The sequence below is a fragment of the Falco rusticolus genome, chromosome 6, assembly GCF_015220075.1.
Source record: "Falco rusticolus isolate bFalRus1 chromosome 6, bFalRus1.pri, whole genome shotgun sequence".
Lineage (NCBI taxonomy): Eukaryota > Metazoa > Chordata > Aves > Falconiformes > Falconidae > Falco > Falco rusticolus.
The window spans coordinates 45,187,054-45,201,701 of NC_051192.1; the positions used below are offsets into that span (position 1 = coordinate 45,187,054).

The 14,648-nt window shown below is 38.9% G+C and overlaps 1 protein-coding gene across 1 annotated transcript; it reads right to left on the reverse strand.

Annotated features, from left to right (window-relative positions):
- Positions 1 to 4,068: 4,068 nt before the first annotated feature.
- On the reverse strand, positions 4,069 to 14,635 carry ARMT1 (acidic residue methyltransferase 1). The gene is made up of 5 exons (XM_037390918.1): positions 14,519 to 14,635; positions 12,879 to 12,984; positions 12,101 to 12,342; positions 10,489 to 10,654; positions 4,069 to 9,475 (listed from the first exon to the last, which is right to left on the reverse strand). The coding sequence occupies exons 1-5, from the start codon at positions 14,566 to 14,568 to the stop codon at positions 8,708 to 8,710; spliced, it is 1,332 nt and encodes a 443-aa protein (XP_037246815.1). The 5' UTR covers positions 14,569 to 14,635; the 3' UTR covers positions 4,069 to 8,707.
- Between the last annotated feature and the right edge of the window lie 13 nt (positions 14,636 to 14,648).

Consider the following 14,648-nt stretch of genomic DNA (forward strand, 5'->3'; position numbering starts at 1 on the left):
ATTTAGTCCACAGGATTTCATTATCTACAAATTTAGCTAGAATAACTAAAACAGCCACATTTTCTCATATTCTTTGCATGAAAGTCATGGGCATAACTTGCCAAGGTTCACATTTGCTTGCCTTCCAGAAAGTATCAACTCCAAAAGCACAGAATGTCCCAACACCAAGCTGTGCTCCTCCTCCACCCCCTCAAATCACTAATATCACATCATGTGGTAAAGAAAGTTTTCTTGAAGTGTGTCTTATTCTCAGCTTACCTACTTCAAAAATAATAAAGAAGTCAAGACAGGACTTACTCTCATTTCTTTTTTGCCAGCTGACACAGAAGTCTGGCTCCTGACCAGTGACAGACAATTTGATGTAGAGATCCTAAACATATGGCTGAAAATACAACTTCCGTCAACAAAGGGAGATAACTGCCTCCCTGGAGGTAACTTCGTAACACATTTACAGACTTCGAGGTGGGAAAGGTATTAATCCAATTGTATTATCAGGAAAAAATAGGCTCATATGGGAAACTGGAGAGACGGTATCATGAACTTATCAAGATGTGTAAGTTGTATGTGTGTAAATTGTGTCTGTTACCAGTTACTACTGTAAATCTCATAGTGGACAAGCTTAAGCCTGAGTGCAGCAGTTTCTCTGCCTAACCAACACGGGAGTCCCTTTTTTCCCCTGAAACCTCGAGTTTAACACTGTCCTCATCCTAAGTCAATTTGCACAGCTCAGCTAAACCAATGGAGACATCTTGTGGGGTCAGTAAATCTTCTGGTAAGAGATAAATCAGCTGGTTTTACAACCCTGGAATCCCCCACGGGGACAAAGAGAAGTAGTAAAAATGCAATATGCCTGCATATGGTGGAACTAATCAGACTTGGGAAAGAAGTGAGATTTTAACACAGAATCTGTTTAGGCATGATTCCTCCCATTTCAGGCCTTGATGCCAAAATGGCACTGAGTAACTGCTCAGAGACTAATTTTGTCTTTAAGCAGCAAAGGTATTTATTTCGTGCAACGTCGGGGAGCTAGCCGATTCGCACCGGACAAACTAGCTCCAAAGTTTTCAGGGAAAAGTTAGGTATTTTCTACAGTTTTTGTGAGAGGTTACACAACATCTTTACATACATATATATATATATATAATATACATAAGGTATATTTTGACACCCAATCATTCCATTCACAATAGGTGGGATCTAGGTGGAGTAGACCTTTCAATTTTCTTTGTTCAGCTTATCTTCCTCAGGTGCCCACCTTATCTTTTCTAATTATTCAGAGTACATTCCTTTCTCAACACAAAGAGAGCATCACCCAGGGCACTGTACCAAACTCATCCTGACTAATGTATTATTTTTGAGACCTTGTTCTGTTTCAGTCTGAGGAAGTCGTTTCCCATCTGTCAGGGAAAAATAAGTCACTTCTGGAGAGGTTTTCCTCAAGATCTCCTATGCAGCAAAAAAACAGTTTAGCCTGCCCACGAGCAGATATTTAATATCTTTGGATGACAAAACAGTAACCAAACATTTTTATGATAGCATTGCTAGATGCCTTCTTATCTTGTAAGGGCAGAAAAACCATGGACTAAAACCAAAAAGTTCAATTCTGAAACACAAGGCAAACAGAAATAATGAAAATGCTAAGCTTCATGGTGTAAAAACACTGTACTTACTCTTTCAAAATAATATATCCTCAAGTTTTAGAAATTAGTCAAACTTTTTTACTTGTACATTCAAGTGTTATATCCAAAGCAAAAGCTACATTTTAGTGAGGGAGAAACAAGATGAGTGCTAAGATAATGTCCATATAAGCAAATATTTGGTTAAAAATTATTTATGCACAGACATATCTCTATCTCTGTGTGGAGACAAAGGAGAGGACACAGAATAAAACACTTTGCACAGCTGCTTTCCAGCTCAGGACATCAGCAGTAAGTGCACAACATTAAACAAAAGCAAAGGCAAAAAAATCCGTTGAATGATACTTGCAGCTATTGAAACACAAGTATGGTAACAAAAAAAAAAAAATCCAGACAATTTATGACAAATTACTTTCTTCGAAAATCTAAGAGTTCCTTCTTCAAAAGCTGCTGATGACAATATTAGGTGGTTTTCAGTTTGGGGAAGTTAAACCAGATATAAAGGCTTTGAAAGTCTAAACTCCATTAATGCAGTTATTTTGGAAATTCTCTGTATGTGGAACTTACGTTTCCACATATGTATGGAAACTCCCTGATTTGCGCTGGGCAACTTGCTCCTGCTAATGTCCCATCTGGATCTAAGAATCCAGAAAAGTAGCAGCAAAGCTTCTAAGGGCCAAATCTAATGCCCCTGATGCAGTCAAAGCTGCATATCCAACACATCCCAAAGGCATCCCAGTGTAGCTCTAGTTCAGGACTGCTTGAAAGCAAGAACATGGCCGATTACGTAGAAATAGGGATACTTTTTAATTCATGTAAAGATACCAGAGCTCTCACAGCAAGTTGTAGGCCCTTCTCTGCATGGAGGAATTTGAACTTTATCCATCTCCTAATTCCCTAACCTTAGGCCATGGGGACACCTACTCCCTGGGCTGAAATAGGGCCATTAGGCACGTAACACAAGAGTCACCAGACAGGAGGAAGAGCAGGTGAAGGATGGATCCTTCAGCTAGCTAAAAGGGAGTCACTCCTGGACCCTAAGCCTTTTTCCAGAATTGTTTTGTATTTTACATAGACCCTAGACCAAAATAATAATTATAGATGTATATAAGCCATCTAGGAGTAGAACCCAGTACATTTCCTAATCTATGACAGCCAGTTTTCTTGGGAAGTGGCAGATAACCTATTTCAGGCCATGAATGGCTGTTAAAAGCCAGGTCTCATTTTCCTGAACAACTTTTCTATACACACCATTGAAGGAAAGCATGGATTCACCAGCTTGCAGGTCCTTCTCTGCTGTGTTATTTTAATACACACAAGCATTTTAAAGATTGAGCCTTGCTCAGCTATTTCAAGGAATCTCTGTGTGATTACCTCTAACCCAGTACTCACTACATTAACAGGTAACAGGGCAGAAACCCTTTCTCTGCAGGTACCTGAACTTCAGGGGTGAGATGCTCCTGCACCTGGTGTCGGGGTTAAGCAGCACTGCACTGACGACACAGGGTTTCTGTACAGCCACTTCCATACAGGGAACAGGAGGCCTGGACGCCTTCCGCCTCCCATCATCAGTGTGCCCAGGTATCAGGCACTGTATCTCCACATTCGGTAACAACCAAGTCCTCCTTTAAAATTAATCACTGAATGATATACCACAATTGCAGGCAAAACTCAGTGTGAAATGCACATGGAAAGATGCACCTAATGGTATCATCAGACCCTTTATCAATTACAGTCACTTAGAAAGCATCAGTCTTACCATGATAGTACCACAGTAATCAGGTAGCTAACATTAAGGAAGCAAACAAAAAAGCCCGTAATATATACCTTGATATATCTTACCTTATTCTGCTCAGCTCTTAATCTTTTACTTCATTAAAGACTTGGAAGAAGTAAGTGGAATACTAAGAAAGATAAAAGAAATTCCTAAAAACATGAAAATTGTTGTTCACAGTAAGTTTGAAAGACTATGATTATTTAGCTTACTGGAAAGTGATAAACCAAAAGCAGCCTACAAGCACTGAATATTTTCTTTCACTGTATATGATCATAATGTGACATTTTATATTTACCAGTGTAAACAAAGCCAAATGAGGCAAACCTCAAAAAGCAGTTAAAATTAAAACCCTTCTCACAATGTATCTGCAGGATTCACAATTGTAAAGCTGAGACAGAATGTGGATTAATTTATTCATATAAATCTATGTAAGTGGCCTCCTAGGTATAATAGAAATAGAAATATATCTGTATCAGCCACAATAAAAATTCACTGGAATTTTGAAAACCTGTTCTGCAAAAAAAAAAAAAAATCACACCAAAAAAGAAAACTTAAAGAAAAAAAAACGCAAACAAAAAAGAAAACATGGTAGAGGAAATTTTTTCCCACGTGCTTTCTGCAACTACCATATTGGAAAGAAATAAAAGGACCATCTTAAACCAGCACATTTTCAGTTTTATTTTAAAATTCTTAGGTAAGTCTTAGGTGATTTTGAACTGACATTAAATAAAAATAATCCCAAACTTATGTTCCGTAATTCTGAGTAAACAGAACGCTTGTAAGCAAACAAACAGTTTAATGAAAAAAACTAAGTTCCATACAAAATTCCATTTTAGACATGATTTCAGGGGGTTTAGATTAAAAATATTTCATGTGATAATTATCATGCAATAGAGTGAACATTTTTCCTACACTGACTGAGAGTACAGGAGATAAACATGCTTCACGTGGACCAAGTAGTTAAGTAGTTCAACCATGAATGGAAGTGCACTATGAACTTTAAAGGAACTATTTCAACAATAGTTAGGGTTCATGGGACATCAGTAAGGTGTGTAAAAAAAAAAGTGATTTGGAAATATTTTAGTTACAGCAAGCGTAACACTAAAAAATTTCCATTTTTGTTGACAACATATGGAACACCTATCAGTTTGGGAAGTGATCCTGATAACGACACCATCAGCTGCACCAACCTTACGTAATTACCAGATACATTGTAAGAGACTCAATCAATGCTTTAAAGTCTTGAAATTTGGACAAGAATATTGATAAAGTAACAAGGTAGGAAATTCCTTAATACTGCCCCAATCTTGATGAGGAGGAACATTTTATGATACCCATCTCCTGCAACTCATTAGATAAGTATGGTTTACAGGTTTTTGTATAACATCTGTATCAGAGAAAACAACTTCAGGAACCAAGACCTGAATAATTTTAAGTTGGCTTTCCCAGCCCCCAAAATATTATAACGATGTTTGACTTTTGCACAAAATTGTGTATCTTATTTCAATATTCTTGCAACCATTTCCAGTCATACAATCAACTTACTTTCCACATCTATTTATTTTAAGAAGCCTTATATACATACAGAATTATCATATCTTCTTTAATGAATTATCAAGTATTCAGACTTGTGTATAGTGGCTTTCACTGTGCCTGTGACATTACTTTTCCTCCTGTTTCATCACAAATCAAATCATTGCTATCAAAAACTGATTTACAAGTAGAGTTTCTCAAAAGGTAGAACAAAAAAATGTAAGTCAAAAGATGTTGGTCTATTGTGGTCCTCAGAATTACTGAAAATGCCCATGTTTTTGCTACAAATACTCAAATGGCACATGAAATGAATAAAATCTCAAGAATTTGGGTACACAAACAGGCAGCTCCTGAGTTATGCTGTGTAAGTGTTTTGGGTAATCAGTTGTAACACAGATGTACAGAAGCAACTTTCTTGAATACTCAAGAAGAAAAAAAGTTGTATTATAGCATGTGCTATTGTTATAACATATGCTTTATGTTGTATAACAGCAAATTCCACGTAAATGCAGTAGGCACATGCTGCCATTTTATGAAGCTGTATTCCACAAGTAATTGAGTATCTACAAAAGCATCTCCTACTAAACTGTAGCGAACGCAACAGCAGAGCACAGTGCCTCATTGGAATATGTCTTCACTACTTCTTTGTGGCATGGGAGAATGTAACACTGGCATTACAGCACCATTTATTTTTATATCATAGAATCAATCCAATTCTTGCAAAAACATAGCCAACCCAAGAAACAGAAAAGTATGCTGCCCCTTCAGTTCTGTCTATATATAGCAAATATTTCCAAATACTTGTTTGACTTCTATAGCTGTAATTGCAGTTATGGCTGTACTTTCCTCACGTAACTATGTAGCCACACAGTATATTACCACATAAACCTCTCTTTGTGAGGGGCAAAAGATCAAAAGTGGTCACTTAATGAACTGGAGAACAGAACTAACTTGATGTATTTCCTTTTTTTTTCAGCATGACATTATATCTTACATTAGCATTCAAATGCTGATCTAAGTTAAACTACGTTTTACAGTACTCATGAAATCACCCTACTTCCTCACAAACATTAATGCAACAATCTCCAATAAGATGATTCAGTAATACTGAGTGATTACTGCTGCATCTCCTAGGTGATTTAGCATTTTGTAGGATTCTATTTATCATAACTTCGGAATATTCATTTGCACTGATCTGCATCGTGAATTCCCAGAAATAACAGCTCGAAAGCAACCTGGGCAGAGACACACATTAAACACCAGTGAAAAATGAAACCAAGTTTCTCAGTTTGTGTAAAGATTGTGTAAAAGACAAATCTACTGTTCAAGGGTGGCCTCAATAGTGAAATAATCCTTTCTCTTCTTGGCCATTACACACTTTTAAACCTCCCCAGCAAATTAAGCCAGCACACAGCAAAAATCTTACAAACAATCTGTCCGCAGGCAATGCAGATTTCTTCCTGTAATCATTTTGTCTCTCTGAACAATGCGGGAAGTTTGCATTGCATGTGTTCAACAACTTCCATCCCTCTGCTCTTGACCCAAAGTTGTTGCTTCAAAGTGCATTTGAAACAAGTTAACAGCATTTTCACAGACGAGAAACAGGCTCCAGTGCCCAGATTCACAGGAGCCCCCTGAGCTCTCTCCAGTCAGAGACCCTCAGCACTCGGACCTTCAGCTCTTGACTGGGTTTCTAACTTACGCAGTTTAATCAGGTGCCTAAGGATGAGCATGAATTCATACTTTAGGAGTACTAAGCCAGAGATACGACAGATATGAGAACACCAAACCCAGGTCTCAAAAGTAGAACCCTACCTACAATATCACATTGCCTCCTGAAATTCCTAGCATCTTTGTTTTTGAATACTTACTTGACTTTGCAACTTTGAAATATTAATATACTTTCAGATGTAAGAAGAACACAACCAAAAATAACCAAAGTCATCAGCAGCTGGAGCTTATTTATTCACTGTACAGATCTTTATTGTATGAACACAATAAGCAGCAGCTGATTCTCTCCACTTTGGAAGACATGCTTTTTCAGTGATTTCACTGACCAGAAGAGGAATCCAGCTTCATTTTCAAAGCCCGAAATAGGTATCAAATACTTCCCCCTCTCCCACTTCTTTAGGCCTGCCAAAGCTTATTCTTGTCTTAGGTTAACCATAAGTGCAAAAGTCTTTCTAAATCCACTTTCTACCAACCACACAGTTATTCCAGCTCCCTTGCCATAGCACCACTTCCAGAATGTATTCAGATAGGGCCACTTCTGAGCTCTCCTTTTCACTGTGCAGGACATATGTGAGATAGAAGTTTTCCTGCTGTCTACTCCTGATCTCTACAACACAGCCACCTTGGCTACCAGGGGCAAGCTCACTGCATTTTAGCAGCTCTAGACAAGGACATAACCCAGCCAGACTCTATGCTGTCACTGTTTTCTAACAAACCTGTGGTTATCACTGGCATTACATCAGTCCCCTATCAGAGGTCTTATTTCAAACCTCAGAAGTACTTTAAGACTTGACAGACTCAATTTCAGTTTTTCCTTTATAAATGGATAATGCATTTCCACTTTCATTTCATGTCACTCACTAAACTATCCCTAAATTTTCCCAAAAATTCTGAAGAATTTGAGACCAAGGTAGGAGAGAAGAAATGGGCATCTAACAGTTCCAATTAGCAGCAACCTGTATGGTGTACACTTCTCTAGCATATACTTCTCAGTGCAACTGGGGTTGTATTTCCCCCATGCAAATGACAGCGTCCTTCTTAAAAAAAAAACAACAAAATACTTTTGACAGAGAATTATCACAACAGAAAGAGGCAGTAGTGCTTGAAACACAAACACTGCAGACAGGCCACCTCTAATTCAAATCTGTATTAAATTTAAAATCTAATCAATGTAACCGGTTGGGTTGGCTGGTTGGTTTGTCTGGTGGGATTTTTTGTGTGCTTTTTTTTGGTAGAGGTTCTTAGATAAACAATATCTTCCATATTCTTAATGTGAGATTGTCCTTTCTGCCATTGATCTTCCCACCAGGTGGGACAACTCCCCTCCTACAGGCAACCAGCTAGCAACATCTACTTGTATTTTAAAATTAAAATTTAATTTTCAAATTTGAAATCAGTATTTATAAGGTATCACCCACGAACTTTTCTCTCAACATACCGTCAACTATATAAAAAACATCAAAAGTTACCTGTCCATGGAGACATGAAGCAAGCAAAAACCAAATTATGTAATAAAATCTTGGTAGAAGTCAACTCAATTTTCAACAATTTTAAAATATGATCCTACAATGAGTTCCAAAAAACCTATCTGGAATTGATTTCTGCATTCTCTAAAATATTAACTTTCATGCAATACATGGCATATGGAGCACAAATTATCCTGAAATAAGTAAATACATGCTAATGTGGGATTGAGGAACTGGTTTCTGAAGCAGATTTTTCACTTGTTAGCCATGAACTCTCATACCCACTGATGAAGAAAAAAAAAATATTATGGACAAATAAATGTTTATCTTAAACATTTGCTGACACAGGACATTAGGAAAACAAAATATATTGAAATGCAGACTGATTTATGTATACAAAGACAGTTTGTAAACTTTTGTACAACAAAGTCTTTTGTTGAACAAAACCAACAAATCATTTTGGAGGAAAAAGCGCAAACAAAGAATCTTTGCTGAAGTGAAGCACGGAACAGAGAAAGTAGTTAAAATTCAGATGGAATCTCTTTCAGAGTATTAGGAACCATTTAGAGAGCAGCATCAAACTGAACCACCCCATATTTTCCACTTACCATCCATTCAGGTTCAGAAGCCTGAATTTGTTCACCCTGTCCAGGTTTTAGGCCAACCTGAGTGTCAGATTTTAGTGTTCTCAAACTACAGAGAGGTGCAGGATGAAACTTGTTCAAGGCTTGACAAAACGGAACAGTATATTCCCATTTTCTGTCTCCTGTTAATTTTCTATAGTTTAAATCACCTTTGAAAAGAAGCAAGTTTGACTTCTGTAGATCAGCATACAAGTCAGGAGCAACTTCAGCCATACTGGAAAAGTCATGTGGCAAAGTCCAAAACATGTGATCATGGTAAACCCAAACTCCCTTTTTCAAATTCCCCTCCCAGTTTATCCCACATCTAGACATCCACATATGATTAGCTGACTGCAGTTGTTTAACAGTCCAGTTAAAATCATGCTTTGTGGTATCTGACACATACCATGGAATACTTTTTCCATGAAAATGGACCTCATCGGCTAGCTTTGATGATAACAGGAAGTCAGCCAACACAAGATCACTTACAAGTTCAAATCCAGCATTATCCAGGATTATGTCAACTCTAACATTACTTTTTTCTGTATTTCTTTTTTTGGTGTTTACAAGCAGTGACCAAAGTTTTTCCATATCATTCACTAAGATGTAAGGTATCATGTTTTCCAGGGACTGTAAAGGACTAGATTTCTGAGATCTGCCTTCACCAGCTGAAAAAGAAAGGTCACACTTATTGCCCCACAATGACACCTAGAAGGAGGGAAAAAAAGAAACATTTGCTAAGTCTCACTGTAGTTATATTTTAAACTTCACATACACTAAAGATTTTGTTTCTTTGTTTTCATTTTAGAGACATGCAGGCACTAACTCCACATTTCCCTCCAAGCCTTAATAAAATTCAACTTCTTGCGCAGAAATCTTAATATAGACAAGATTTTGTGGAAGAAACCAAACAATGTTGTACATTTATGCATGCATCAGAAAAATGCATCAGAATTGGCAAAGGTGGGAGATTTAGATCAGCATAAATACACTGATCACAAAGCTTAAAACACAAATACTCTCCATACTGTAATTCCAGAAAATATCAGTGGGTACACGAAGAAAGGAGTAATAAAAGCATGTTTACTTTTTTATTACATGCAGTCAAGTAAGAACTTTTATTTTAAGTACACACTGATGGGGTCTTTATAAAGATTCATCAAACACTTGGTATGCATTGTTGCTAGCTAAGGGACTTTTTTGTAATCATGATATTTTGTATTCTACCCAAAGGTATTATTTTCCATTATATTATAAAAGTTTATTATATTGGATATGTGTATATATATGTATTATAAAAGTTTAAAAGCTTTTAAACTACTTTTGGCTCAGATTGAATTCTAACATTTTTTTCCAAAGAAGCCTAAAAATTTTCTGAGCATCAATAAAATGAAGTGCTTTGCAATTTAATAGTTAAATAACAAAAAGGCTACCTGGAACTTGTCTTAAAATGTTTTAGAGATACTGGTTTTGAAGGAGTTTTCAAATACAAAATGAAGACCAGCAGTATAATGAAAATGTCACATTTAATACAAGCAACCAAAATCTAAGTATTTCCAGAGCAGCAGCAATACAGTATAGCTGTCAGAATTTCTTCATATTTTTACATACAAAAGGCCTACATTTTAATTTCCAGGTGAAGTTCAGGTTCTTTATAACCTCAAGTTTTTGTTACATAGGAGAGATGTTTTAAATTCATATGTTAAGCACTACTAGTTTACCTGCAGCAGTTTAAAAAGTTCCTCCTGAAGTTGCTTTTCATCTAGATCCTTGATATTTTTAAGAAGTTCCTGAAAGTAAGTGCATAAGGCAATAACAGCCTCTTGGGATTCAAAGAAATTTTGAGCTTTTCCTTCCTTAAATACATCAAAGTTGTCAATAGGCGGGCTAAATGTAGAAGGAGAACAAATATATTAACACATTTGCCACATTTTCCATGGCAGCACACCAAATGCACCTCAAAATGCAAGCTCAAAGCTCAACTTTTTTAGGCCATACTATGGGCCCTAGTTAAGGTTTTAAACTTCTAATTTGTCATACTAGACTTCCACACATCTCAGTAACAGCCTGATACCATATCTCACTGAAACAGACAGTATACAATACATCTTTATATTTCTACCAACATATTCTGAAAGTGAACAAGTGTTCAGTTGCACAATTCTGGGAACTGCACACACAGTGACAATTTCGAACTCCAGTCTTCAGACACAGAGAATTAAAACTGTAACATACAAGTGAACTAATGTAGTGAATTTGCTTGCCCAATTTTAAGCACATTTGTGCACGCTGAAGTGTATGTTCCATACCAAAATCTCTTACAGTGATATGAAGTTATTCTTAGGGAAGTTTTTAAGTAGGATTTCAGAAAATTAACATGACAAAGATGACAAAACTATTCAGTTCTTGTAATATGTCAAAAATAGCCTCATCTATTATGAAACATATTTGAATGTACACCTTTTGACAAATGATTGAACTTTCATCCAAGCATATGCTTAAGAGCAGCTAAACAACGAAGGTCAAGAAACTTAAAACTTAGGAATGAAAATATCTGCTGAGTTTTTTTAACACAACCCAGCAGATCCATCTCATATTGAAGTTTTTGCTACAAGTGTTCAAATTATGCAACACAGCAGTAGAAACAGAGTCCCATTACTGTGTTTGCACCTCTGTAATACTATGGGCAAATCCAGCACGTATGGAGCTTTCAAGTATTTTGGCAGGAGCGGGAACTTAAGCTGATCATTCCTACCCCATTACATTGTACTGGCACCCCTCCACAGTACCAGCAGAAGTTTTTCCTGCCAAGTTATTTTTAACCAGGATCAGCTCCCAAAGTTTGATGCAACATATGGTCTGCAAACACTGCTGTAATTAAGATGATGGTGTAGAATGAACAACAGGGGCTGATTAAGCTGGGTCTACTGCTTTAAGAAACCATTCTCAAATGGTAACTTCAGATTTCAAGCAGGAAAACAAGTCAGAATGCCCAACAGATTACTGGCTCTCGCAGTCTTGTGTTTTAGACTAACATATGTCTTAAGAGATAATTCTAGACTAACAAACCTATTAGAAATGCTAAATAACTTTCATATTACAATGCACATTAGTCTGCAAGAAAGTCAAGCTATACAGTCAAGCTTAAGAGCTTTCATGTAGACCAAGCTGAAACCAAAGAATTAAGAAACCTAATAAGCTTCAAATGCTGCTGCACGGAAGAAGAAAAAGTGTTAATTTTAAATTAATTAAATTAAATTAAATTAAATTTCCCATAAAAATGGGAAAGAATAATGTTTTGCAGAGCAATATACCAAGCAACTGAATACTCACTTTTGTGCTAATGCTGCATGAATTCTTCGATACAGGTAACACTCTACATATAACCAAGGGGACTGAAACCAGCTCGGTTCTCCATTTCCATTTGATAAATTTCGTTGGTAGTCTAAGTAGTGGTTCCACAGCGCAGCATCAGGCAGCTCATCTTCTAAAGGGGTCACTGGTTTGTCTGTTTGCAGTTCATTCCGCAGTTTGGAGAGGAAAGATATAGCTCTCTTCTCTGCCTCAACACCCTTCTGAAATAAGTGGAGAACAAAAGTTCCTACTCTGAATATTTATTCCTGTAGAGACACAGATCAATTTTTCGTGAAAGATGTAAGTGATAAGTTTTAATTGCCAAATACGAGTCTCCAACAAATCAGAGCTTAAATCCAAAACACATTTTGGTAAATGAAGCTCATTTTACACCTGACATCCTAAAACGAATCACTTATGGGACTTCTTATTATATTGGACTTTTTGCTTATTAGAGGGCAGAAGAGTACCGAAACATTGCCATGTTCAGAAGATGCTACAGTCTACTGAACACTGCACCAACACAAAAACCTTGAGACAGTGAAGCAGTTGCAGAACAGATAGATCAGAAAAAGGTGAGTGAAAAAATTAATGAAAAACAGATACAAGAAAGAGATGATAAAGAAAAAAATACAACAGAAAAAAAGATTAAGACAGACAAATAATGTTTGCAGTAAGAAACCAGTAAAAACAAGGCAGAGAAAGGGTCTCAGGGGTTGGGGTGGGGATCTCAGGCAAGAAGAGATGTTACTCTTACCTCACCATGTTCTTCAAAAAATTCATTTTTATGTCGATGCAGAGTATCAATAACTCTTGTAAGGATCTGGGGCAGTCTGTCTTTAATCGTAAAATATGCAAAGGATCTAAAAAGGAGAGGATCAAAATTTTATTATTGAGAGGGAATGATGAAATATCTTCCATTTTTTAAAATAAATGTAAGGTCTTTGTGCTGGCTTTGGCTTGGATAGAGTTAGTTTTCTTCATAGTAGCTAGTATGGGGCTATGTTTTGGATTTGTGCTGAAAACACTGTTGATAACACAGGGATGTTTTTGTTATTGCTGAGCAGGGCTCACACAGAACCAAGGCCTTTTCTGCTTCGCACAGCACCTCGCCAGCAAATAGGCTGGGGGTGCACATGAAGCTGGGAGGGGACACAGCCAGGACAGCTGACTCCAACTGACCAAAGGACTATTCCATACTATATGGCATCATACTCAGCACATAAAGCTGGGGCAAAGGTTGGCTGGGGGGAACCACTGCCCAGGAACTGGCTGGGCATCAGTCAGTTAGTGGTAAAGCGCTTTCATCACTTGTTTTTCTTGGGTTTTATTTCTCTCTCTCCTTGTTATTTTCTTTTTCATGACAATTTATTATTAGCAGTATTTTATTTCAATTATTACACTGTTCTTATCTCAACCCATGCATTTTCTTCACTTTGACCCTTTCAATTCTCTCCCCCACCCCCAGTGGGACTGGGGGTGGGGACACCGAGCAAGCAGCTGTCCCATGCTTAGTTGCTTGCTGGGGTTAAACCACCACAGTCTTGAAAGTATGTTTATGTGCTAAACCAGTGGACACTAATAAAAAAAACAAACAAAATCTCAAATTGGTCGCCAGTCTTTTCAAAGAAGAAAGGGCTAAATGACTGGCCCTGCCAAAAGAGTGAAAACTGCAGTTAATTCTAGGCAAAACAAATTCACTGATTGCACAGTTACCCAGGTGTAAAGTCAAGGAAATTTAGAATTAAAAGAGGTTTGTTTAAAGTTGTAGCATGTTTTGTACCGACAAGAAAATCCACGCTACTTGCTCTCTGCTATATACTTGATTTGCGTTTTCCACGAACACTGTTTATAGAAGGACAAGGGGCAAAACGCGACCACCCTTACGGCGAGCTCGGACCGGCGTGAGGGATGACTTTACCCGGAAACCACTACCCCGCGAGTCCCCGCCTCGGAACCGGACCGGTACCGCTGCTGCGCGGGGAACCCAGAACAGCCTGACAACAAAAACGCAATCTGGCCCTATCCCTGTCCCTGTCCCCGTCCTCCCGCACGGCCCGCTCCGGCCAGGGACAACGGCAGCGCCCCGAGAGGGCGCGGCGAAGCAGCACCGGCCCCAGGAGGCGCCGGCACCGCCGCGCCCACAGCGCCCCCTACCGGCCGCACAGCCCCAACCCAGCGGGCCCGCCCACGACGCAGCGCTGCTGCCACCGCCCCCGCCCGCCCGCACGGGCCGAGCGCCCGCCCCCGGCACCCACCGCTAGGCCAGGGCCCCGACCGAGGGGGCCCAGCGCTCAAGAGCAGCCCGCCGCCGGGCAGCGGGCACCGGCCAGCCCCGCAGCTCCCGCCTGTCCCCCACCCCGCTGCCAGGGGCGAGCGCGCCAGGCCGTGACGGACCCTTTAAACCTGCCCGAGAGGGAAACCGGTAGCGCCGGCACCACCGCCATCTTGCTCCGCCCCCGCGAGCCGACGGGCCGCCCCCCGGAAGTGGGGTGCGGCAGCCGGACGTTATTGGCGAGGCGGCCGC

Coding starts and splice junctions, on each gene's coding strand:
- ARMT1 (XM_037390918.1), bottom strand. CDS start 14,568: ATGGCGGTGGTGCCGGCGCTACCGGTTTCCCTCTCGGGCAGGTTTAAA. Junction 12,985..14,518: donor CTCTCGGGCAGGTTTAAAGG/GTCCGTCACGGC, acceptor TCTCCTTTTTAG/ATCCTTTGCATATTTTACGA. Junction 9,476..10,488: donor AACTTTTTAAACTGCTGCAG/GTAAACTAGTAG, acceptor CCCTCCTTCTAG/GTGTCATTGTGGGGCAATAA.